The sequence below is a fragment of the Geospiza fortis genome, unplaced genomic scaffold (genome assembly GCF_000277835.1).
Source record: "Geospiza fortis unplaced genomic scaffold, GeoFor_1.0 scaffold54, whole genome shotgun sequence".
Taxonomy (NCBI): Eukaryota; Metazoa; Chordata; class Aves; order Passeriformes; family Thraupidae; genus Geospiza; species Geospiza fortis.
The window spans coordinates 6,120,616-6,146,367 of record NW_005054301.1 but is presented as its reverse complement, the minus strand read 5'-3'; the positions used below and the strand labels follow the sequence as shown (position 1 = coordinate 6,146,367).

Genomic DNA, 25,752 nt, shown 5'->3' with positions numbered 1-25,752 from the left:
CCGAGCACGGGCCTTTCCAGCAGCACGCGGTTTCCTCTTTCATAGGAAAGGCCAAATGCGCTGTTGATGGTCTTCTCTTAGGTCTGTGTTGTGTCCAAGCGTTTCCGACTGCCAAACCCACCACTGGAACCGGCTGCTTCGTGAGGACTCTCTGCTGGTCCCTTCCTGGTGTTTCTTGGTGCTGTGGTCCTTGTGCTGGAGCAGCTGCTGGGCCTGGGATATTGCGGGGGTGCGCTGGTTTGATGCTCACATGGGCTTGCTCTGGGCAGCGCTAACCAAGGCCCTCCCCTCTTCTAGGGGAGCTCATGGATCTGATCCGGACAGAGGGCCAGAGGATGACAGCAGCCCAGCCGTCGGAGACAACAGTGGGCAACATGGTGCGACGGGTATTGAAGGTCATTCGTGAGGAATATGGCCGGTAAAGCGCCCCCTTGCTCCCTCTATCTCTCTGAAAACCCAGAACTGCCCTTTTAAGCTCCTTCTGCAAAGCCCCTTTATTTTCCATCATCCCCTTTTCCCACCTCTCCTAGAGAGGGATTCAGGGAGTTTTAACACCAAAGGAAACCCTGTTGTTTCCCCTGTGGGTGATGACATTTCCTCTTTAGAAACCTCTTGGTGTATGTGTTGTGAGTGCATGACAAGTCTGTGCCCTGGCCTTGGGTTGTTCTCTCTGTGCCTAGGGGGTTCCATCCCACTGGAGCAGTAGCCTCGAGCCTGCTCCTTGTCTGTGGACAGCAGTGGTTGCACATGACTTAAGAAGGCACTTTCTGGCAGAGATTTGGGTGTTTTTCTGCCAAGACAGCTATGGAGACTCTTTGGTGTGGCATAGTGTGCCTTCTGTGGGTGGCTTTCCTTCCTGTTTCTTCACATCCAGGTGTGCCAGCTCAGCCTGGCTGCAGCCCTGTGCTCTTTCCTGAGGCTGAAGAGGCCACTTCTCTCCACAGGCTTCACGGGCGCAGTGAGGAAAGTGACCAGCAAGAATCCCTGCACAAACTCCTGACTTCTGGAGGACTGAGCGAAGATTTCAGAACCCCTTACCCCTCCCTCAGAGCTAATGTTATTGAAGCTATTAATGAGATGCTAATTGAGCTAGGTATGGATGGGTCTGAATTGCTTCTGAGTGAAAATTCTTATGGGATAGGACTGATGCTTTCCTCTTCTCTAAGTGAAATAAAACAATAAGGCTGTGGGAGGCTTAATCTGAAGGAACCAAGGGACTGAAGCCCTGCTGCTCCCATGAATTAGTTTTAAGTCCTCTTTGGCTTATGGGGAGATGGGTAGATCGTGGAAGGAGCAATATGGGGGGCTGTAGGCCTGTGCTCTGGGTCTTCTGGGAAGTCTTGAGTCCTGTGAAGAGTGTAAAATCCCTATGCACATATAACCTGACCCTTGTCACAAAGAACCATGATACAATTTTCTTTTTCTGTGATTGTTGTGACAAATCAGGCACCCAACCCACCTTCTGAGGCCCAGGTTGCCCCACTATTGAACTACAAAAATGTTGAAGTTTTGTGGGTCTCATCAGCAGTGCTGACACAATCCACTCCCCTCACAATGGAGGTTTCAGTACAGCTATTTTTATATATAACCAGGGTATAGCTAGGGAGCATGAGGCATTCAAGGGCCAGCTTCTTGGTTCCACTTCCCTGGCAAAAAGAATGGGGAGAAAAGCTGCTCCTGCTCTTCCAGTGCTATAATAACATTGCTTTAGTGAAAAATCTCTTGTTGTAGGACAGTCCTAGCAGCACAAGTGTTGCTTTTGCTGGCTGCCTTTACACCCACGTGTTCCTTGTGTTCCAGAGGGCACCACTGATAACATTGCAATGCAGGCCCTGGAGCACATCCACTCCAATGAGGTGATCATGACCATTGGCTACTCACGCACGGTCGAGGCCTTCCTCAAGGAAGCCGCTCGCAAGCGCAAGTTCCAGGTCATCGTGGCAGAGTGCGCGCCCTTCTGCCAGGTAAGGCCCAGGCTGCCTGGACCCTATTGTCCCACACATTCTTACTGAAGTCTTGTGTCTGGAATCAAGGTGAACATTATGGAAATTCCTCTGCAGTTGAGAGATTGGAGACAGCTCATTATCCTGCCCCAGCATCCTTGCGTTGAAGGGCTGTGTTCAGGTTTCATCACTTGGTATTTTTGCAGTTCAGACAAGAACTGAGTGCTGATACCTTTACAGTTACACTGCAGGAGCTATGTCACTGGGAACCAATTGGATTCTCCCTCTTTTTAGGGTCATGAAATGGCTGTCCGACTGTCTAAAGAGGGTATTGAAACTACTGTCATGAGTGATGCAGCTATTTTTGCTGTCATGTCTCGAGTCAACAAGGTAAGGAGGGCTCCACTGGGGGAGGGATTTCATGGCAGATTGGGTGCTTAGGCCTCTCAAATCAGCTGCAGGTCCCAGCAGTGATGGATGTGTCTCTCCACTGAAGACTCAGAATTGTAATAGTCCCTGTTCACTGCTGGGGTGGTGATTCAATGTGGAGCTCCAAGTCAGTATGATGACTGACTGAATGGTGACAGGTTTTTCAGGCTTAGTGGCCACACTTACAGGAGAGCCTCAAAGGATTAACCTCAGTTTTCAAAGGAGATGGAGCAAAAAGCAGCATTTCTAGAGGGAAGAAACACCCCTTTGCCTGAAACAGAAGATGGCTGATGAAGGGCATTGTTAAGGTTTGTCTTGTTAAACAGATACGTTCTGTACTTTTAGAGATGAAAACTTGGCACCCCAAAATGGGGAGGAAAAAAGTACTTGTAACATATTAAGATGCAGCCACATCAGTTCTTATCTATATATTTTAAGCTGCTTTATATTACTCCCTCAAGCATAATGCAAGGGAATTTTTGCAGTGAATAGTCAAGTTACTTGTACAAAGCTTACTTTGTAGGTTTGTAGAAAAGGGACTACAGCCCAGTTTCTGTTTGGTAGCAGTAGAACATACATTTCTCTTCTGAAGTTCTCTGGGCTGGAGTCATGCTCTTGTTAGTGAGGAACGTCTCAGTGCAGAGCCAGTGCCAGATGAAACAGATCAGGCATTCAGCTGCCCTAGAACTCCAGCTGCTGGCTGGCTCTACTGACACAGTACTCCTCCAGCTCATCTGTCAGGGTCTGAGCCAGGAAGTGTTCCTTCCCCAGTTTGCTGTGGAACATGCTATCCAATTCTGATTTGCCCTTTTAAGGTCATCATTGGTACAAAGACAATCCTGGCCAATGGCGCCCTGATTGCTGTGAGTGGGACTCACACTCTGGCACTGGCAGCTAAACACCACTCCACTCCACTCATCGTGTGTGCCCCCATGTTCAAGCTTTCACCACAGGTAAGTACAGCAGCTCTTCAGGACTGCACCTGCAGGGGCTTTTACTTGTAGGAGCTTAGGGTGGAGAGCACCATCTGTCCCAAGGCAAGGTCAGTAAATGAGCCATCTCCCCCATCTAGCTCTGTTACTTCAGAGAGGAGATCCTTACCCAAATCTGGCACACCTCAGGATCTCCTTAAAGCACCTCTGCCACATGTGCAAAGCAGTACATTGGATATCAGGATGTAGACCACGGCCTAGACTGATGAGACTGGCATTGCCACACTTATTTTCTTCAACCATGACAGATTATACCATTAGTGTTGAAAGGCAGAGAATGTAGAATGAGACTCTTTTCTTACACTCAGTAGTTTTTCAATATTGTCAGTGTGAAGTTGCAGACTGAGGAAGTCACTCCTCCAGTTCACTAGGCTTTGGTAAGGGCAGCCACGTCATAGAAGGCTCTAAAAGCTTTGAGGAAAAACCTTGCACCTGTAAATGTTACAGAGGTTGTAGACACAAGCACTATGTAATTATTGTAAACAGAGTTAATATCACCTGACAAGTCATCTTCCTCTGCATTAGTTCCTTCCACTGCTGGGATCTGTTTTCACAAGGATAATCAGGTAGGGCTTTTTTCCTGATCCTCCTGTCCTCTTTCTCATTTAGTTCCCTAATGAAGAAGATTCATTCCACAAGTTTGTGTCACCACAGGAAGTGCTGCCATTCACAGAAGGTACTGGTTATTCTTTATACATCTGGTCAAGCTGGTTCAGACCTTTTTTTTTTGTAACTTATACAAAAAACATCAGACCATGTTATAACCCAAGACAGAAAATCCTTTTTTACTGTCTTTGACAGAAAAGAGTGCTGTGAACCATGCAGTTTTATAACTGTATATTACGTAGAGAAAAAGGATTTATTTTGAACACTCTCTTGGCAGTTTTTCTTCTGCTCTGACACAGTGTTTTATTATAGGATGGTGATAATGATGCCAGGTAGGTAGCAGTTTCCTGTGGGACAGGGCAGATGCCCAAGATCCAAGGGCCCCTTCCCTTCTTTCCTGTAACTTCTTGAAACTTTGTTACATGATACGGCCATTGAAACATCAGTGTCTCTGCCATGGGCTTCCCACACAAGCACCATCTTTAGAAAGGCATCAGTGCCCAAGCCCATTTTCAGTTAGCAAAGTCTCTTTCAAAGCCCCATTTCTATGTGACAAAGGGTTTTGAAATTAAGATAGCAGGCTTGGCAGCAGATTTTACTTTTGGCCTTCTGAGCATTTCTTTAAATAATAACTTTGGCAGTATCATGATTCTTGTATTATATATTGGTAGGGTTTTTTGGCAGTTAGTCAGTCTACAGCAGAGGGGATCTGGGGTTTCTACCAGCAAAAATGACCAGAAAGAGAGTTTTGCCATTCATTGAAGGTTGCTGTATAGGTGTAATTTAATGACATCAGTGAAGAAGTTGCAGAGTATTCAGGATGCTCAGGTACTGACTTCAGGGTGGCGTGTGCATAGCCAGTTTGTTTAGGGGCTCCAGAAGGTGTGCAAAAGACTAACTGTACTTTGAGTTGCTTTGACTGATATTGCTGTTATTCACTTCACAGGGGAGATCCTGGCAAAAATCAATGTTCACTGCCCAGTGTTTGACTACGTCCCTCCGGAGCTCATTACTCTCTTCATTTCTAACATTGGGGGTAACGCACCTTCCTACATCTACCGCCTGATGAGCGAGCTCTACCATCCCGATGACTATGAACTCTAATACTGTGAAGCACATCACTATTCAGACTCTTTTATCTTTCTCTTTAAAAAGATACAACAGCTAATTAAATTGTATGTTGCAAAGGCAAGTTGCTGTGGGGAGCCAGTGGGAATTTGCTCAGCAATATCTTTTCTACCCAAAAGCAAAAGAAGGCAGAGCTCTTGTACAGGTTTATATCACATGCTGTGCCAGAAACCATGTGGAGCTGCTAACCCACTTTGATTTTGAAATAGCAAGGTATATGTGTAACTCTGGGGCAGCTAAGCTGTTACTTCAAAGCATGCTGCAATAAAGGCTGTTTACAGTGATCTCACTGTTAAGCACATTTTCCATATGCAGCTGTTTTGTTTATTTAACTAGCAGGAGTTTTACCAGTGTAGTCAGTTGCCTGCACTCACTACATGATGCAGTAGCTGGCTTTACAGTGTGCTTTCACATCTAAATGTGGTAGGAGTAGGAACCCATCAATAGTTGTCTTCAAAATGGATATTTAGCTATTGAGTTATTTCTGTGGGGCTAGGTGGGGATTTACAAATCTCTCACTCAAGAACACAAACTGCAAGGAGCTGGAGAAGGCAGCTGTATGAGTCATTCATTGCCAGGTTAAGTGTTTCTTGAGTCTAAGTTGGCCTATATATACTATGAAGCTGGTCGATGCTCATTCCAACCACTGCCACGAGCCCAAGAAGTGAGTTGAGTGTGAACTTTATTAAGAAATACCTTCCAATTTTCAAAGTACTATAAAATACACTAATTAAAATTCCCCTCTCTATTATGCAGAATTATGCTGTGCTTGCAGAAAAGAAGTGCTTTGCTTCAGTAACTGCAAGTGGCTGCAACTCCACACAGTGCAGCACTGACATAGCACCCAGACTTACAGCGCTATTCCTTAAGGCTGAGAATGCTTCTCCAGGCTCCAAGGGTGGGCTCCTCCTGCCATGTTCTCCTGGCTGGTCTCTGCTTCTTTAGTCAGTAGTCAGAGGAGGGCTTTGATGACTGCACTGGCTCAGAACTTGGCTTCACACAGGGTAGTCTATCCACAGGATCATGGATCATACCAATGCTTCTAGTGGTTGCAGTTTACAGTTTTAACTTTTTTTTAAATAGGTTCTTTTTTTTTTCCAAATAGCTGCCACGCTCTTGCCATCTTCCTAAGTCTAGTCAAATTAGGTTTAGGCTGGAGGGAGAAAAATTAAGCACAAGTCATAACTAAGTAAATAAGTTTCAGTGTTTCCACACTCTTTGCCTTAATACAGTCATTGCTAAGTTAGTATCTAATTCAAAGTCCCACCTGACTTTCAACAGAATCCAATTTAATAACAATAAAGCACAGTAATAGCAAAGGGAGGAGTAATGATTTTGTTTTAAATTTAAATGTAACCTGATTTAAATATAATTTAAATGTAACCTTATCTAGTGGAAGGTGTTTGTAGTCAAGGCAACAAGATGATCTTTGAGGTCCCTTTCAACCCAAACCATTCTATGATTTTATAATAAATGTTGCTATTCCTGTGCTTTATCCCCATTTTACAGCATCTTAAACTTTGGGAAAGTAAGCATTAGTTTAATGAGCATCTTTGTCGCTAGCAAAATTTCAGAATTTCCATGTTTTCCAAATTTTACACTTCAAAACTGCAAGCACTTTAAATGTATGCTTAACCTTAAGGACACTATTCAAGTCAGTGTGACTATTCAAATAATATATGGTTAAGATCCTTGCTAAAGTGTTTACAGGACAGATGGCTTTTGTCCTAAAGTTTCATTTTATTGATAACAATATGTAACGAGTCAAGTAATATAAGGCCAGTGGTGGTGGTTTCAAACTGGACGATCTCAGTTCTAGCACACATACGTGATGCACCTCTGATAACCCAGAGCATGGATTAGCAGAGGTGTGTCCCACACAGTACCTGTTTTTCCTGCTGTAGATGGTCTATGTCTGCAAGAGGCAGCATTGAAGGCCTTCCATGAGCACACTGGAAGGGTAGCTTACAAGATGACAAAGCTTCAATAAGCCTAGAGCTCTCCTCCAAAGTCAACGGCTCATTAAACTTAATAGCTCCTGAAAAAGAGAGATACATTCTTGCCCCTGCTGCCAAAGAGGACTCCACTTCCTTCTACAGCTGTGGTTTTCAGTGAAAACTTTGGGATCATCTCCCAGAGATTAGCTGAGAGGCTGCAAAGGCAACCCAAAGGCTGCAGTGTGGCAGACCTGGGGCTTAGCTCAGTTAAAGAGTCTGCTGTATAAGGAGATCAGCTTTCCATGACTTAAACTTTAACATAGTCCAAGTCTGATGGATGGTAAGATGATTACATTTTGGCATTTCAGGTAATGTTGCAAGAGGCAAATAGGCTTTTTTGTGCGTGTGTTACAGTTGAAGTTGGAAACAGTTCACAAATCAAGAAGCATTAATCCAAGACAAGAGTTAATAACAGTTTCACAGGCTTGAGTGGCTCTCTGTGGCTGCCACAGACAGGTATCACTTCTGAAACCAAGTGCTAGCCCTGCCACTGAATCCATTCTCACAAGTGAGTAACTTAAAGGCATCCAGAGGAAATTCAAGCAGAATATCAGGGAGTTATTCCAGAGGTGTTTGCAAACTTAACTTTCACAGATGCACAAGACCATCTGCAATACACTTTCAGCCTTGAGACTTTTTTAGACACAAAAATCAAAACCTATTGACTGCCAATTGAAAATCGAGACGCTGTTGAGAAAACAGATACTTCTGGTTCACATTTGCCCTTTCAGTGTGATCTTGTTGATACTGTATATGGTACAGGAATTGCAACAAGATGCTGGAGCTACTGCAGTCAAGACCAAGAAGGCCTGCTCATTGCCGGGTGCTGGAAAGCAACAGTTCCCTGAGAAGATGTAAATTTTTACCATACTCCTTCCAAAAGTTCTTGAAATGTTGCAGGCATACTTAAACTACCACTTGGGATACTTAAAGGAAATTAAAAATTTGGAAAGAGTTCTTTCCTGCATGCTTTCAAGCAGATTCTAGCACCTTCCCCCTGTCCCATCATAGAGCTGTTATTTGAATGGTTTAGAGCACACACAAATGAATGCATCTCAGAACTGCATGTTTCACATGAAGGCTGGGAAGTATGTTAGGCCCATACATTAATAAATTGGGGGAGTATTGCTTATCCCTTAGTGCTGTCCATGAGCATTACCTCCTCATCCCTAAGAAATAGCGTTTAACCCTACAATAGCTGCAAACACATCCAAACACTGCCCCAGGGAGGATGATGTGTAGAGATAAAGGTTTGGGGGGGGGGGGGGAAAGCCAAAAAGAGACAGAATGAAAGAAAAGTACAGTTTCCCTACCATGACAGGCCTGGGAAGCTAACACCTTCAGAAATGTCAGAGGCAGTGTCCCTCGTGCTCCTCCTCTTGTGGTCTGCAATAGCTAAAAGCAGTAAGGGAACATCATGTTACTTTCCATTTAATATGAGACAAAAGAACTGAAACACAAAGGAAACTAAAAACGAGGAAAAGCAAGGGGATTATTTAGCCATCTCTCTCATTTGAAGCTCAACAGGCTCCCTTTGATTCACGCAGTAAGCATTGGATGTTACAGTGAACTCTAGAAGTAGACAGCAACTCACCTCAACTTGTTCTTGAATAAGCTCCTAGAAAGAAAAAAGGTAATGTCATCAGTTGCTATTTTTCCCTTCCATCCCCCTACCCTACTTTGTTCACATCTGTGTATAATTTACTGTGTGACTGCCAGAATAAGAAAAAGTGATACTGTTTGTAGTACACTGACCACAGTGTGGAAGACCTAGGTGGAAGTCCTGACCTCCCACTGCAAGTAATCACTTCAGAAATTTCTGCCTCAAACTGCAGAACATCTGAAAGCCCCACTGACCATGTAGAGATTTCATGGAAGCAACTTTTTTATTGCTGATCATAAATATTATTTGTTATGACTTATTCATTTTACTGTTGCTTCATTTAATAATTTTTCTGTTCCTTCAAGCATTTACTGTCCATTCAAGCATCCATGTGCACTAAACTGTTAAAATATCTTTTCTATATAGTTTTTCTTAGCTTCTCCATTAGTCCAAGTCTGAAACAGTCTTCTATCATTTCAGTTACAGTTCAGTTTGGGGACTATTTAGCTACTAAAAGGGATGGCATTCTCATTTGCCAGGGGACTTCATTGTCTCCTTCATAATAGAGATCCTGTAATACCCTGGGCCATGGATACAGAACAAGACCCACTATCATAACTTCACTCATATGCACAGCTGACCTCCACAATACTTTTAGTGATAGGTTGTCTTTTCCGTCGTAATTCGTTGGCTTCTCTTTCTATAAAACACATTGGCACTTTCCTCACAAGAATCAAGGAGTTGTTTGTCTCAGGAAATGATAATTCAAGACCCAAGTCCTCTAAATTTTTGTAGCAGCATCTGAGGAAAAAAAACCCAACAGAAATAAGACATCAACCACAGTATCTATGACTCCACAGCACATGTAAATATTTCTGTCCACATACATGGTTTCTCATATCACTTCCTGTAAGTTTCCCATCTCAAAATCCATGCCTCCTGAGATTCCAAGTAATTTTCAAGCCTTTTCAGCTTACACTCAGACATGTTTTTCACTCCAATAACGGTGCATTTTTCATGTTCCACAGCTACAAGATCTAAGAGTTCCTGTGTCATGTGAAGAGAGGCTTTATTTCTAAATCTATAAATCTGCCTTTTCTGAACATGCACGAGATGTCTGGTTCAACATACAAACATTCCAAATACTGAAATTACACAGCACTACTTTAATCTAAAAGAATTGTGATTTCAATTAACACATATTAGCAAATTCTTAAAATGGAAAAATATTTTAAGAAATTTATGATGGTTTAATGAACTTTATATCCTGTTAAGCAAAGAGAATACAGGAAAGAACAACCTCTAGTTAATGATGACATATGTCAGCCTGTGGATGGAAAAATACACACAAAAATGAGACTTCACAGACAGATGAGAGCTTATCTTCAAAATGAAAACAATGTAACAATATATACTTTATTAATTCAGGGAGTATTCACTTAAAACAAAGGTGGTAAAGGTTAGTTCTAGAAAAGAAATTCTTTGAGCAAAAAAATAGAAAGAAGCAAATCTAAACTTACCTAAATCAATAATGAGAACAGTACAATTATTAGCCTCCATATGAACGTGGCTTGTGAAATTCTATTTAAAAAAAAAGAAGACATGTATAGCCTTCAGCAGGCTATACAGAAAGAAAGACAAAAAGCCTATTGTGAATGAAATGACAAAATCCGAGCAGCTATTGAAGTCAAATGGGCTTTTCTAGTTTTTTATTATTATTATTAAAAGAAAAAATAAAGAAGGAAGTTCAAGAGAGTCAACAGAACAATGCATTACTACAATGCCTAGTAGATAAATAACAGAACCAAAGCTGCAGGTGAACCAGAGGTCCAGCTGAACGATTAAATTGCAAGCATAGCTGAAGTCAAAGGTCTTTTAGACAAGTTAATGTATTTTATTACACCAAACTTTACCACAGAATACAGTCACAGTCTGACAGTAACAATAACAATAGAATTTAGATTTTCACATAATACTTTTAATTCCTAACTTTTTAGTAATAGTCTCACAGAGCAATTGCAAAGGGATGAACTGCTAATACACACTGAAAAATTATTAAGTCACACAATAAAAGTACTAGTAAGCTAGCACCACTAAGCTTCTCGTTGAAAATCACTGGCATCCCTCTGTGCTGAATATTCAGCCAGTGTCCTTAGAAGAAACACATGCCTTTTTGAGTTAGTTCCTTACTCAGTTTTGTAGAATGTTTGTGATTTACCTGATGAAAATAGTAGCTCTCAGAATTTATTAGCCGTTTCAAAAAGTCTTTAATGTCACCACTTAAAAGTAGATAAAAAAGGAAATGCAAAAGGTTGTCATGGATGGAGAAGCAACATCTATTATGATTTAGAGACTACGGAAGAAGGGTATGCTGGCAACAGATGGTCAGTGTTCAACACCAGTCCTGATCTGTATCCTCATGATTGTTTATTAATGATGGGGAAAAGAAGAGGCATGGTCAAGGAAGCAAATTTGTAGAAAGTACAAAATTATTTCGGTCAGCTGAGACTAGATAGAGACAAAGTTGAACTCAATCAGAATTTAAAACAAGTAGAAAAATAGAAGAACAATAGAAAAATAGAATAGAAATCAGTAGAATGAATGAAAAATGGGCAGAAAAACAGAATTTACTCCTCCTAAAGACAAATAAATACAAATTATCAGAAGTAATTTAATCTATTTCTACTTTTGGCTGGCTTCTACATAAACAACAGAAATTAAAAAAATAACCCTCACTGCTCTGTTTCTTTGCCTTGACCATCCACAGACAAGCAGCTCATGCAAGCAGCAGTAGACAAAAAAGGAGACAAAATGTCAGGTGTGGATATAATAAACAGAAAACATGGCCACAGCTGCAAAGCTACTGTACAAATCAATGGGATTCTCCCACTTGGTATATTGTATTCAACTTTAGCCATCCATTCTCTAAAATAGATCTATTAGAAATGAGAGACATTCATAGATGAGTGCAAAAATAAATCAAAGTTGAACAAGAGGCATTACAAATATTGTGATGTTAGCAACATCGTCATTGAGAGGTGGGAACAAAAAAAATCCAAATATTACTGAAATATGAAAAACGCTAGGCAAGTGTATCCTTGTAATAGGCAACAATCTTAATAAGGACTGAATCAGCAGCTGTTGAGCTTGCCACAGGAATCACAAAAAAGAAAAAAGAACAGTAATGAGGTAATACTGACAGAACTTGATCTAAAAATTCAGAACAATGCACTGAAAAAACCTCACAAATGGATGCGGCAGGCAACAGACAGGGATGTGGGGGAAATAAAGTTTGATAAGTGTCCAATAGGTCTGCAGTAGTCCAACAAGAAATCTGTATCTCAACTCTTGAAGAACAAAAGTTAAATATCCTAATTGTAGCTAGGTCACCATTCTGAAACATTTGGGAAACAGTGTTCATTAGTTACTCTTGGCAGTCACCTAGGAAAAAGGAATGTGTTTTTGAAGGATTCACAATACAGACTTTCCATACCCCATCCTCCTCTTCTCAAAAAGCGCCTCTAAAGCCAGTACCTAGGTCGACAGTCTGGGCACTGCACTCCTTTGTGCACTCCCAGGTCCTGAGCCCCAGACAGGAGGAACTGTTGGAAGCTGCTTTGGCAGTCTTCTGGCCCACACATGAAGGTTTACTTTCCCAGGGAAATCAGAGCACATTGCAAAGGCACAAAAATGGCACACCCCAGGGTTTTGTCTTGAGATGTTGTAACAACGTGCCTAAGAAGCGTATCTGTTTCCCTCAGTAGAGACAGAGCCAACTGGGCTCTGCTCAGGAAAGAATCAACAATTTTTCTCCTGAGTTTCATGGTCACAATATATAGATATCTTCCTGATCAACAGAGCCATTCCCCAAAATTGAGAGCTATTTGTCACTACTAACCGTAGAAATCTTCTTTGCTCTTCAGTAACTTCAATCTCCAAAGGGGGAGAGATGGAGGATGACAGTATTTTCTTCTTGCCACATGCTGCAGCTTCCTTCTCATAGGAATCTGTGAATGAAACATTTAGAAGTATCCCTCTTAAAATATTTACGGAGGCACTACCCTTAATGACCCTCTGGTTTGGCATGTAATCCTCTGCTTGGATTAAAAAATGACCACAGAATGCCTTCTCTTGAAACTTGTGGAGGACTGGGAATGTTACAAACCAGACATCCAGTCTCTGGGGAAGGGTTGGTTAATGCCACTTTGTTTTTTCCCACCAGTTCCAAAAAAGAGTCACCCTAAATAGGAAAACAACCTACTGATATATTTGGTTCAACTCAGAGAGAACAATTTTTCCACAGAAAAGTCAGATATAAATGGAGTAAAAATACTATTCATTAAGCATTTCTCCCTTCAGTCTTTACCTTTTTTCAGTACCTGACCAAAAGGAGCAGAGTTCCTGGAACACTCAGCAGGCACTGTGCGTGTTTGTTGATGTAAGAGAAGGTCAATGATTTTTAAGTACTTGATGGATGGTTATTGTGCTTTTTAACACTGAAACCAATGGCTAATGAGCTTACACAGAAGACTATTATCCCTTTGCAAACAGTCAGACTGTGGAAATTTTAGGCTTTAAGCACAGTATTCAGCTAAAAAGGAACCAATTGAACTAGAGTCTTTATTCAGCATCCCATGTCTTATTCTTCACAGTATAACCACACAAACTTATTGATGTTGTTTTATTTCCTTTTCCTTGTTTTTCCTATCAGTCTTCCTGCTCTTTCATTATGTCAGGACTATTTTAGTTCAATAGTTCTGTGGATAGGGAGCATATCTTTTATTTTTGGAAAGGCTGTAAGAATTTTCAGCTGCCAATATTATGATTGCTACAGATACTGAATGTCTGCAGTCTTCTAGGTATCAGGATAAAGATGTCAAATGGATAGATATCCTATTGGTTCTGTACATGCCAGAGAGCTCATTTGTACTTTTCTGTGCACTGATTATCTTTGTTTCTTAGACCACCTGAATCCTCACCTGCAATCAGCTGCTCCAAGCGGATCCGTTCATGAGCTGCATGTTGGTCCACCAAAATCAAGAGGTTTCCATCTAAAAATGTACCACAACAGATGAGAATAGGCAACTTTGTACCAGACATCTGCAGGGGTAAGAAAGAATAACCACTTCCCAGAGGCCACATTTAGAAGATAAGTATCAGCTTGTTTCACAGAAACAAAGTGAGGAGGAGGCTGTGTTGGCAGAACATAAAGTTACCACAGAACAGAAATTCAGTAGTCCAAAATGGTGGTTAAATTAGGTAACTAAATTGAGTCAGAAACTCTTGTCTATTGACATCTTCATCAAACTTCAGAATGAGAGCTGAGATCATCTACAAACTGTTCTGTTTGACACTGTCTTTTAAAATGTTACAAAACCTACTGATTTGAATGCCTTTTTTGTACAGCTTCAGAGAGCTTCAACAATGAATATGTCCAGACACTGTGAACACAGACTGAAAGATATTAGCAATTTGAGTACATCTATTTTTATAACATTAATCTGAAGGCGGTAGGAACACTCAACAATGTCCAAAATAAAGACAAAGAAGATCCAAGAAATTTCAAGCAAAGACTAAGGTTTTCCTCTACTAACAGTATCAGCCCAAGGCAAGAAGAGATTACAAATAGGACAGTGCTCCCTCTGCAGTCCACTTGACAGCCACCTCAACTTCATGCCATTAACCAGTCTTACCTGCCTTTTTTTCCATTCCATTCCTAGTGTTAATTAAACAAGCGATAAATTTATTGTCCACTTGCTGAAGAACCTGTAAGATACTCATAAAACTCATTATAGAGCAGTACAATTATTTTTAAAATGAAGGCAAACAAAAGAAACAACAATCAAAATGGATCAAGACCAACGAATAGCTAGTATGATGACTAGAGGACTGGAAACCACATCTTTCCTAACCCAAAAGGCCTAGCAAAACTAGACTGAGAAGCTAGATAGTTATTCTTTATCAATACAGTGGGGAACTAAATATGGAAAAAGCAGACATTATTTAAGCTAAAAGATAATACTGGCAGAAGGTCCAATGACCATTAAATGGTCATGAAACAGTTTCGTCGGGATCTAAGAGAATATTTCAAAATATATATAAAAGGATAAACTTTTTCAAAGATAATAATAAGGGCATGAGTACTAACTCTTCTAAGGTGAATGAAATGGCCCTGTAGAAACCTCCTTGAGTTGGGAATGAAAGCTGTGCACAGTGACTCTGAGTAATTGATCTGTTGCTATCACCAAAAGAGAATGTAAACAACTTTTTTTTAACTTGCTAATCATCTGCAGAAGAAAGGAAGCAGTTTTCTCCTTCATTTTTTTGATATAGAATTTGCCTCTGTGACTTGATTCTACTTTCCCCTCAAGCATCAGAAATCAACCAGAGCAACATGCAATACTGAGATGAGGCGCACAATGCTTTCAGTCTCTTATTGTTAGATTTCAAATATACAGATATGGTGTTATGGAGGAATTTCTCCCAGTGTTACACAGACAGCTCACACTGAATTCTCTGTTTCACAACATGTGCATTGTTCACCTGGTAGGTAAAAATTAATGGATGACTCTATTTCTTTGTGGGGATACAAGACTAATGATTCTTTTTATTCTTTTCCTGTTGCATGATGCAACATTTTCTGCTTTTAATCTTTTGTAGAGAGATTCTCAAAATTGCTGTCGGGTACTGAAGGTAGTATTTAGTTTTTTCAGAGATAGGAAGTAGTAATTTCCTCTAGTTTTGCCTTCTTAAAAACATAGAAAGGAAAACACGATACAGGTAATCACAGAAACATTCAGTAAGTTTTAAAGAACAGTTCTTATTATGAGAAAACAGACAAATGGTACCTTCCATTCTCCATCTTTCCTCTCTTGTCTTTGTGAAACATAACCTGTTCACTACAGTAACTTTATTTACTCCCATTATTCATGCAGTCACAACATAAGTAAGGGAATCATTTGAATCCTTGTCCACCCTGGAGATGAACATTACGAGGCCTCACACAGTCAGAACCTGCAATCTCAAAGTCAGCAGTCTGACTGCATAAAAGTAGTGCCAGCTGGACCTGTAGGCCTTTTGTCACTGGGATGCAAGAGAGGGAGAGAATCCACTCTGGCATTCCTACCCAAGCAAACCATTACATATGTAAGCTGAAGACTTATATTTACATTAGCTTTTAAGCTAACACTCAAAACATCTGTTAAAAAAACCCCACTGAAATAATAAAACTTGATGTTATTATGCCACTATTACAAATCACTTTTAAGTGCAGACATAAATTTTAGGGTGAAATTTCAAATTTTTCCATTAAATCTTGGATTTGATTTTGAAATCACTCTAAGGAATTGAATTTCTAAGGTAAATAAAAAAGGAAGATACAGGGCACAGATTTGATAGAAATATGAACTAAGAAAATGTTAAACAACAAATATAAAAACTGTACTTTGAACTATCATTTAGTTAATAATATTTCTAAGCAGTAGTAACAGGGCTATCTCTTGATTTTGATCTAATCATACTAGTCAAGTAACTTTAGAGTCACTTGCAGATAGCTGATTAACCATGAGATGATACTAGGATATGGCATGACACACATGTCTGCTGGTATCACACATGACCAAGAATTCTGTTTAGTGCTTGTGAAAATTAGGAATGTGAACTGTTTGCCTGGATATTTCTTTCCTACCAGGTAGAAACATCAGCAAATCCCACCTGCTGAGTAGGACTTTGGGGATGAAAGCTAGTAATAGATTATATTGTACCTGCATTGAATGAACCATGTCTTTGGTGAAACGATAAGGATACAAGATATTGTGAATTTTCACAGCCAGACTGTCAGCCTGGCCGCTGGTCACATCAACTGCAATCTGTAAAAACAAGATTCCACATCAAGGAAAGGCTCAACAATGCAGCAAAAAACCCCAAACGCACAGAGCAAATACTCCAATGAACCAGTTTTAACAAAAACTAGAAATAACTCTGCATTTCACAAACCAAGCTTTCTATACAAGAATAACAGTAACTAAAAGAACCATCTGGCAATACCTGTGCTTCTACCCCCACGTATCTTTCCCATCTGGCTACTACCTGCTAAATTCAGTGCATCCTGCTGATTCCAAGTAGCTATCAAAAGCTGAAGTTAATGATCAGCCTACGTGAGCTCTCAAGGGATGGCATTACAAAGGATGCATTACCCCGGAATGAGTCAGAGCACACGTCACTGCAAGGACTGAACAGAAGTGTTCCCTTCCAGAAACTCACCAGCAGGTGGTTTGCAGCTCCATGCCTATTGTTTGCAGGTGGAAATGGTTACATATATATGTTTACACACACACACAACATGAGGATTAAAGATAATGCTACCTCATGACAGCAAAGGAAGTTTTTCTAAAAGCTCCAACATTGTTTCCCTCTCACACGCTGTAATCCTGCCAGGCTTTAAAAACAGCTATGGTAAAATGAACTTTTAAGACCTGTTCAAACCTGGGTTATTTTATCTCTGTCCACAAAGCAGACAGACACTATATTACAATTTTGCCATTCGATAACTTTTAATTTTGAGATGACTATCTCTGTAGAGGGAAAGACAGTTTACAATGTTTTGGTTTTGGAATTATGTAAAATGAAAGATTAGCCTGATACCTGCCTCTCTTTGAATAAACCCACAACAATGACTTGTATCTAAACAGTCTATAAAAACCAAAACTTCGAAGTCCATAGTGTAATATATTGCTTATATGCAACAATCATTACATATGCAATTTCGGACCCAATGTCAGAAAATAACAAAAATCTAAAATTATTCCTATTTCAGCATGAGATGTAAGGTAATACTTACCTCTGGGCAGGGAACAAAAACAGGATTATCCCATTCCAAAAGCAATGACTGGAGGGACTCCCCTTCAGCATCTAGGAACGAAGACATAGATAATACAGGAACTATCACCATCTGTCAACAGACTGTTGTTCACTGGGGACCTCAACCTCACACAAGTATTATTTCTTTTTTTTCCTTCACAAAAAGGGGAGAGTGTACAAATAAATAATGGAACATTGCACTAGGCTTCTGTACTGTCTGCTTTAACTAGGAAGGGCAATGTGCATCTTTCTGACTCCTAAAAATGCTGCAGCACAATTCAATAGGCCTGGAAAAGAGGTGGAGGGAAAGAAAGACCTATTTAGCTACCCATTCCCTCCGGACAAAGTTACATTCCAAAAAGATTATTTCATCCTTTCCACTGCAAAAAAAAAAAAGTGTGAGGATTGAAGCTATTTTTCACATTCCAAGGCTGGAATGACTACAAAGAAATGAGTAGGTAATTATTCTTTAAACTCATGACATAATTCAACAAAGAACTGGGTATTTCATCCTGTAAATAAGTATTCTTTAACCTGCCTTCAACCCAAAAATTTTTTTTTCAGTTCTAGATCTGAGATGACTCACACAGTCCCATTGTTAATAGGCCTTGAGTAATTCTGGTTCCTGTTGGGACATCTGGGAGAATTTTTTGATTTGTTTTTACCACAGAACACTGTGTCCTGGAAAGCTGGCCCTACCTCTCAGATTCTGGCTTGTCTGAGTCTTCTCTTTTTGAGGTCTAGGAAGGAAGGGAAGCACAATCTCACTTCTAAAGGGATGGCATCTGAACTGAAACCCTAAACAAAGAAATAAATTTACTGCTGCATAATAAGCAGCAAGCAAAATTAGTAAAACCTATACATCTATTATAGTCTTATAAAGGAGCATGTGCTTAGCCCTGGAAAACTTTGGTATCACGCAGATTTTGCAACCTAATATTGAGAAATAACAACACATATGTAAAAAGCTGAGAATTATCAGACATACACACCTTGGGAAATGTAAACATATTACCATGGTTTCTGCTGGACTGTATTTAAAAATTGGCTGCTGCCTTAAACTTGTAATAATTATTTCCAGAATTAGTGCAACCAGAAGTGTTTTCCCCAAAGAGAAAGGATGCATACAGTAGTCTATCAGAGATCAAAACATTGTTGAATTCCCTCTGTTAAGGAGCAGCAAAACTGTCAGTCTATCACCATTCCTATCAATACTTAAAACAGTTATCAGGAATTTTTAAAACTGAAAACTACAAGTCAGTGAGCCCACATGAGGTAACAGAGTTAGTCCAACAGTATGTTCTCACCCACCCAGAAATGATTTAATATTACATACTTGTATTGTTATCAAGAATACTAAGAAAAGTGCCTCAGATTTCCAGCACGTTGGTAAACATTTCACCCTTCCTTTGGTACAATTCAGTCTTCTATTCTTTGTGAAATAATAATAAATTAATAAAGTTCCTTTTTACCAAGAAATTAAGGGTGTGCATTCAGGAAAAGAGGCAGAGTGATAATGCCAAAGAAAACCAGCTGTGTGCTGATAAGCTCAGTGTGAAAAGGCTCTATAAAATCTTAGGCCAGTCCACAGACTCCTGACTGTTGGCTCCATTCCAGTGAGGACTAGTGACCCTGGGGACTGAGAATCCTTTCAAGAATCCAAATGGGCAGCCTAGCACTGGAGAGTAACTCAGCATCCCATTGTCACAAAACCCAGAGGAAAGGACAAAATGGCCTGATGTAGCTCCTGCTAAACTGTGGCAAATTGAAGAATGCTGCCTAATTCTGACAGAACTTTTCTAACTATTGTCATGAAGAGACAATATCTCTCAAGTTCATGGAAGAATCTACCATCTGTAACAACACAAGCCCAGTATTTTATACATGTAATAGACAAAGAGTCATCTCCCTGTTTTTTCTTAAAAGAAAAATCCTTGTTCAAGATATATATTGCTCAGAAAGTTAGGATTTACTTGCTCCAAGGCTGGTGAGACTTCAGACTTGGCAGAGATATTATTAATATGATTCTTCTGACAAGCAACATGAAAAAAGGTGGTGAGGATAGTAATGTATATACTTCATGCAGGCAAACCCCATACAATTACCATACTTGAGCATCCATTTTCACTTGCCTCAGCTAGATCATGAAGATATACCAGTGTAATGACACAGCATAATGTAAGGAACAAAAATTGCAAATATAGCTGGCGTAACAAAAAAGACCAGGTTGAGCTAGGATAGTTTCCTACTACAAATGCATTGTTGAAAAAATCATCCAATGGTGAAATGAAGTTTGATGAACATTCCTGTAGCAATCAGTTTAATCAGTATGAAGAAGCCTGGGTCTGGCCTACAAAATCCAACATCTCTGTTGAGCATGTGGCTTGTGGCTGGAAAAGATGTCAGACAGCCACTGCTCTCATGAAAAAGAGGGTATGGATTATTCTTACCTACTTCCACCACTAAGCAGTGTAACTTCCCTAGAATTGTGTACAAGATGCTATTCTTAGGGGCTATGAAATTCTAAGTCAACATCATGGGGTTACTGACACTTCTCTAAAAACCAAAATGAAAGCATACAAGTGAGGAAATTATTCTGCTCCTGGGTCTTAACAGCAGTCCAAAACAGTGCTCAACATTAAGAGACATGAATGCTGTGTTAGGACACAGTTATATTCATTTCTATGGCTGAAAGGAACAAAAATCCTTTGTTTTGAAAACATATGAAAGAATGTGTTTGTTGAACTTTGAAAACGTAAGACTATAGGATCTTGCCACAGTTCAAACACCTTGTGAAGATTTGGGAGGTCCAGCTCTTAACCTAAGTAAAGAATAAAATCAGACATGTTGCCAAAGAACTGGCAGAGTTTAGAAAGACTGGCACCACCGATACAACGGAGAGTAACACCAATGCTAAGGACAGTGCCATGGGAGGTAAAAGGATGCAATACAATACATGTCTTCAAAGCCTACAGACTGTACATCATCTGAAAGCATAAGAGTACATGAGGTATTATCTCTATAAACATGAATGCACTATCCAACATTTTGGAGAGAAGGTCAAGTTCTGCATCTCACGGCTTTGGCTGTTACTAAAAGAGTACTGTGGGCAACAAAACTGGTATACCACAGAAACTAAAATGTTAGTGAAGGAGTGAATATTTGCATTTGCAAGTAGTTTTGCTTAATAAAATCTTGCATCAAATTTTCTTCTATGGAACACAAGAGATATTAAAAGCTTTTGGCATCAATTATTATACATGAAGGGGAATAGCTCAACAACTGAAACACCTACTGCACCAGTGACAAACAAGGAAGTAAGAGACAAAAATGGAACAAACCAAAGGCCATGACAATTGATTAGAGAAATTTTTAACATGATAACCAGAAAGAAGTCCAAACTACTTTTTCAAAATAATTCATGTAGTAGAAAATAAAGTCTACACCAAGAATGGCTGCATCTTCACTCATAAAATCTGCCTACAGACAGAATGAACAACAAGAACACATATATATGCCTTGAAGGGAAAATTATCAAAGACAGTACTAGACAGACAAACTAGATCAGAAATACACAGAAAGTCAAAACCCAACAGACAGATCAGCGAAGACTCATGAACACTGTGCCCCTGAAAAAATAATACAATGCAGGTTTTCTCAGTAGTGGAAAAGGTCCACCATCAAAACAGCAACAATGCTGTACAACATCTGCTACAAAGTGTGAAAGAATAGCCTGCCTTCTAAAATCCATGGACAGGAGACTACACATTCTCAATGAAGTTAGATTTTTTATTCATCTTTCAGGGGTTGCTTTAAATTTTGTATGCAGTGTGAAAAAAGATCATTTTAATATTAGGTTCTCTTTAAAAACACATTCTTAGAAACACAAGGACAAAATGGTAAAAAATATGGTACTTTTCTGGTACACTTACTTTGAAGTATGTTCCTCATTTCATATGTGACAATAGTTATATGTAACTGTTATCACAGAGAATGTCATGATGCCCAGTGAAAACTAAGGCAGCAGTTAATTCTCATGCTGCTGACATTTCTTTTTATCATTTTATTTTAAAAGATCTTTTAATATCTTTACTGTTAATGTTTTACTGCCTCCATAGTTCCCAACACTTTCTTGTTTTCCATGCAGCTATTAGCTTTAAGGTAGTGACTAATTCAGTAAAAGCTCTCAGGTACTGCCAGCAAGATTATTTCATGCACCTAGAGGAACAGTTTTCCTCATCCCATTTTTACAGCCACCACCCCTCTTACCATTTTCTGAAACAACATTCACAGCCATTGTTGTAATATCTTGAATGCAGGCAGTTTGAAATCCTTCACAAGGAGGAGTGCCATAGGTGCTGAGTCCAGTTGCTTTATTGATGTACACTGTCTTACCCGATAAAGCATCAAAATCTTGGAGCCAGACAGAACATGAATCATTCCTGGGATTGCCTGTGCTCGTGTTGTCATCAGAGAATTCCAAGTTGCTTTGTAAGGTCACATGGGGAACCTCAGTATCTTTCATATTTTGTTCTGAGGATTCACCTAATGTACTTTTCTCTTTACAGATGATGTCAGTACAATCATTTTTAGCAGGTAACGCTAAAACTGAAGAGACTGTGTATTCTCCTTCTATACTGCTGAGTGGTGATGAGCTGACAGGACTCTTCACAACCTCTGCTATCACACCATCTGATTGCGAGCACACAGCCTCCTTAGAAATGTTGGACTTACACTCCTTCATTTTTTCCACTGAGGATTTATATGTTTGACAAGCATTATACAAAAAATCATTATTTGAGGATTCACAATCAGAAGAATGGACATTTCTTCTACTTGAGTCTGTTTGGAACTGTTCACCAAGTTGTTCTACTTCTTTGTGATCAGTTTTCATTCTGGACAGTTTGGATGATAATGATCCTGGAGATCTTCTACAACTTGTAGTTTTGTTACTAAGCAGAGAGTAGTCAGACAATGTCAAAGGACTCTGACAAAGGACTCGTTTGTCCTGTGGCATTTCTCCACTGCAAAATAAAGTCTTTTCCAAGGAACCAAGACCTTGGCTAATATTATTAGAATCTTTAACTTCTGCAGGAGGAGTTTCACAACTGCCAAAGTTATCATGATTGCCATTCCCATCCTTTGAAAAGTCACAGTTAGTTTCTGAATTAAGAACTGGGAGACCAGATTCATTTCGCTCTGACGTGGGTGTTGGTAGCGTAGACTTAACTCTCCCATAATACCTCCTGAACTTCTCTAATGATCCCAGCTGTGTGGACAAGCTCAGCTTCTTAGAGGGCTGTGATCTTGGCACAGCTATCTGCCTTCTAGTGTTTTTGATAACAATTTTCTTGTGAGGAATACCTGAAGAAGTTGCCAGCGGCAATTCCATACTGTTTGATATTTCATAAGGTCGTTTATTGGTAGCAGCAGGCAGAGCTCTCTCCTCCCTCACCCGATGTGACAGAGCTTTGTTCTCATGACCATCAGTCTTGCATACTTCTCTGGTAAGAGAAGCTGTATATTCTTTATTAGCTTTACTGGAAATACCCTTAGCATTTGAAGACTGAATCACAACATTCACTTTGTGTTCCAAAATATCCTTGGCACTGACAGGGCCAGGCCTACAGTGTGTGTTTGATGCAAGATTTGTTTCTGTCTGTTCACAGTCATGTGGGGACTCATTTTGCATAACACTTTTTATGAGGCTTGTAAGGCACAACTTTAGTGGTATTGAACTAACAGCCCCTCCTCTGGCATCATCTATCACTTCAGCTGTTTCCCTGTTTCTTCTTGCATTACACAGTCTTATTAATGAACTTCCAGAGACAGTTTCAGGTCCCACTGCTATTTCAGTGGGGTCTTCTCTCTCAAGCAGTGACTGAATAACATCCTTATTTAAGACAAGAACCTTATTGCTTTCCTGCATTACTTGACCTTGATGGCTGCCTACATCTTTTATATTATTCTCTGCACAATCCCCTAGGTCACCACAACGATCTATTTCTCTTACTTCTGATCTGGCTCCTCCACCGAAAGAGGAACAAAGACGTTCTGAAGGTTTCAGACGAGTATCAGGTACTTTTTGGGAACTGTTAGTGTATTTTGGCTTCTGTTCTGAGGTATTTGATTTAATTAACTCAGAAACTGTGTCATCTTTGCTTGGCAATGGAATCTCTGCTTTATTGTTTCTACATGGATCAGATGATTCAGCAGTGTTCTGAACTGGGGCATTTTTAGTTTCCTGTACATTTTTACTTGACTCTGTAAGACTTGAACTTTTTTTCCCAGTAATGGATTTCCTCTTGACATCTTTTGATTGCAAGCTACATATTTCATAAGAATCCAAAATTTCATTACATGCTTTCTTAAAATTTTCCTGGATGCTCTTCTCATCAAGAATTGAAGGCTTCAGAACTGGAGCATTATGTAAACAAAAGTCATTGTGTTCATTAAATTCTCTGATGTCCTCACTACATGGTTCAATAAATAAATGCTCTCGTTTCAAAAATACTTTCACTCCTTCCTCTATGCAAGTTAGAAGAACATCCCAGTTCTGGAACTCAATCAGAGTCTTTGCAGGCTCCAGGCACACATCGTAGTCACTGTATGCACAGGTTACATTGAGAATAAAGATCCCATACAACTCTGGCCCACAGCGATGGCGACCGGGACTTGAATTAGCCTGTCGGCTTGCAGGGACGCTCTTTGCCTTGCAAATTACACTTTCTTTTCTTAATAAAAAATCAATTAGTTTATGTAGTCTTGTCTTTAAAACAAGCCTCCTATTCACATACAAGAACTGCATATTCTTATTGTAATGTCCCTCAGTACTGATAAAACCACTTATCTCAAATCCCCCAGACTTGTGATTTATTTCTCGCAACTTCTGGGATCTGCCCAGTCCATAAATTTGACAAAACCGAGAGTACACATCTCTTGTCTTAGGGAGCTGAAGCACCATAGAACAAGAAACATCGTTTCTTAAAGAAAGAGAAACAGAAGGATGCATTAGCGAAACAGCCTCTATCTTCTGTCGCACTCTCTCAATTTCCAGCACAGGATCCATACACTTTCTCCTCACTGGTAACTGATGGAACAGATTGCACACGGTGACTGTAGTTCCACCACTTGGTCTGTTCAATTCAGCTTCACATACCTCCAGTGCTTGCCCATTGTGAAACAGTTTCATAAATGTTTTTGCTGTCCTGCTGGTCTTAGATGAGATTTCCACTACACTGGCCATGTTGGCTATACTTGCCAAAGCCTCTCCTCTGAAGCCATAGAAAGTCAGGTTCTCCAAGTCTCTCACTGAGCTGCACTTGCTGGTGAAGTAGCGCTTTCCAACAGCCTTTAGGTCCTCTTTCCCCATCCCGGAGCCATTGTCCACCACCTGAATCTTAAAAGCTTCCAAATCCACCCTGATAGCTACACATGTTGCTTTGGCATCAATGCTATTGAGGACAAGCTCCTCAACACAGTGTCCCAGTGAGTTGACAGTGATTCCAGAACGCAGCCTGGCTCGCACATCTTCCACCAAACATTTGATCATGTCAAAATCTGATAGATGAGAACCACCAGAAACTGCAGGGAGCTCACTGCTCCATGTTCCTTAAAACACGGAGAGACAAGGGGGAAAAATTAAATAAATACAAATTAAAGACCTGAAAAGACTTCGATTTATTTCATTCACCCTCATAAATACACTTTTCTTAGTTTTCTTGGCATTCAGAGGCTTTTTATGTGATTACTTTCATGCTCGTGCTCTGACTACACACTGTCGGTGCCTTCAAGGTAGACACCAGAGCCTGAGCCTAAGCTCCTTACTAACAACAGGCTGTGTTCTCAAACTTAAACAGATCCAAATCACACTCCTACCGTGTCAGGCAAAACTCAAAGGACCAGCAAGCAAGACTGCAATTTTCATCAGAATTATAGAGTAAATATCACCAAGAACTGGGCAGAAAGCTGTTTTCTCCTGTTTTTACATCCCCACAAAAACTAACAGTCCTGGTCAAATAGCATTTGCTGCTACCTATCCAGGAAAGGAGTAAAGCAGGCTTGGCAACGGGCGTCAGGCACAAAGAGCAAGCTGTTTATGCGAAAGACAACCCACTGTTTTCAAGTCCTTGGCGCCTACTAGTTTCCTAGTGGCATTCAAGGGCCCTGCTAGCCGTGCCTGGGGACCCGGTGCC

General features: G+C 40.2%; 2 protein-coding genes across 5 annotated transcripts; one reads left to right on the top strand and one right to left on the bottom strand.

Moving 5' to 3' along the window:
- The first annotated feature begins 278 nt into the window (after nucleotides 1-278).
- Nucleotides 279-5,408, top strand: EIF2B2 (eukaryotic translation initiation factor 2B subunit beta). The gene is made up of 7 exons (XM_005417471.2): nucleotides 279-418; nucleotides 945-1,093; nucleotides 1,801-1,964; nucleotides 2,238-2,333; nucleotides 3,188-3,325; nucleotides 3,974-4,040; nucleotides 4,917-5,408. Exons 1-7 carry the CDS (start codon nucleotides 306-308, stop codon nucleotides 5,072-5,074), a joined length of 885 nt encoding a protein of 294 aa, XP_005417528.1. The 5' UTR covers nucleotides 279-305; the 3' UTR covers nucleotides 5,075-5,408.
- Nucleotides 5,409-5,763: 355 nt separating this feature from the next.
- MLH3 (mutL homolog 3) lies at nucleotides 5,764-25,163 on the bottom strand. 4 transcript variants are annotated; one of them, XM_005417470.2, is made up of 12 exons: nucleotides 21,827-25,163; nucleotides 18,257-18,355; nucleotides 17,538-17,608; nucleotides 16,462-16,566; nucleotides 14,392-14,464; nucleotides 13,678-13,749; nucleotides 12,597-12,705; nucleotides 9,340-9,499; nucleotides 8,690-8,713; nucleotides 8,409-8,490; nucleotides 6,985-7,136; nucleotides 5,764-6,251 (listed from the first exon to the last, which is right to left on the bottom strand). In XM_005417470.2, the coding sequence occupies exons 1-12, from the start codon at nucleotides 25,107-25,109 to the stop codon at nucleotides 6,174-6,176; spliced, it is 4,308 nt and encodes a 1,435-aa protein (XP_005417527.1). In that variant the 5' UTR covers nucleotides 25,110-25,163; the 3' UTR covers nucleotides 5,764-6,173. The 4 variants fall into 4 exon arrangements, with proteins under 4 accessions (XP_005417527.1, XP_030920149.1, XP_030920156.1 ...); XM_031064289.1 differs by lacking the exon at nucleotides 18,257-18,355; XM_031064296.1 differs by lacking the exons at nucleotides 5,764-6,251; nucleotides 6,985-7,136; nucleotides 8,409-8,490; nucleotides 8,690-8,713 and adding an exon at nucleotides 10,219-10,279 and having other exon boundaries at nucleotides 9,374-9,499.
- Between the last annotated feature and the right edge of the window lie 589 nt (nucleotides 25,164-25,752).

Bases quoted from the DNA above. Each gene is read 5' to 3' on its own strand.
- MLH3 (XM_005417470.2), bottom strand. From the start codon at position 25,109: ATGATCAAATGTTTGGTGGAAGATGTGCGAGCCAGGCTGCGTTCTGGA. The intron at 17,609-18,256 runs GTAGGGCCAGCT...CTTCGTTCCTAG, and splicing joins GACAAGCCAGAATCTGAGAG to ATGCTGAAGGGGAGTCCCTC. The intron at 9,500-12,596 runs GTTAGTAGTGAC...TTTTTTCCTCAG, and splicing joins GAGCAAAGAAGATTTCTACG to ATGCTGCTACAAAAATTTAG.
- EIF2B2 (XM_005417471.2), top strand. From the start codon at position 306: ATGGATCTGATCCGGACAGAGGGCCAGAGGATGACAGCAGCCCAGCCG. The intron at 419-944 runs GTAAAGCGCCCC...TTCTCTCCACAG, and splicing joins ATTCGTGAGGAATATGGCCG to GCTTCACGGGCGCAGTGAGG. The intron at 4,041-4,916 runs GTACTGGTTATT...TTCACTTCACAG, and splicing joins AGTGCTGCCATTCACAGAAG to GGGAGATCCTGGCAAAAATC.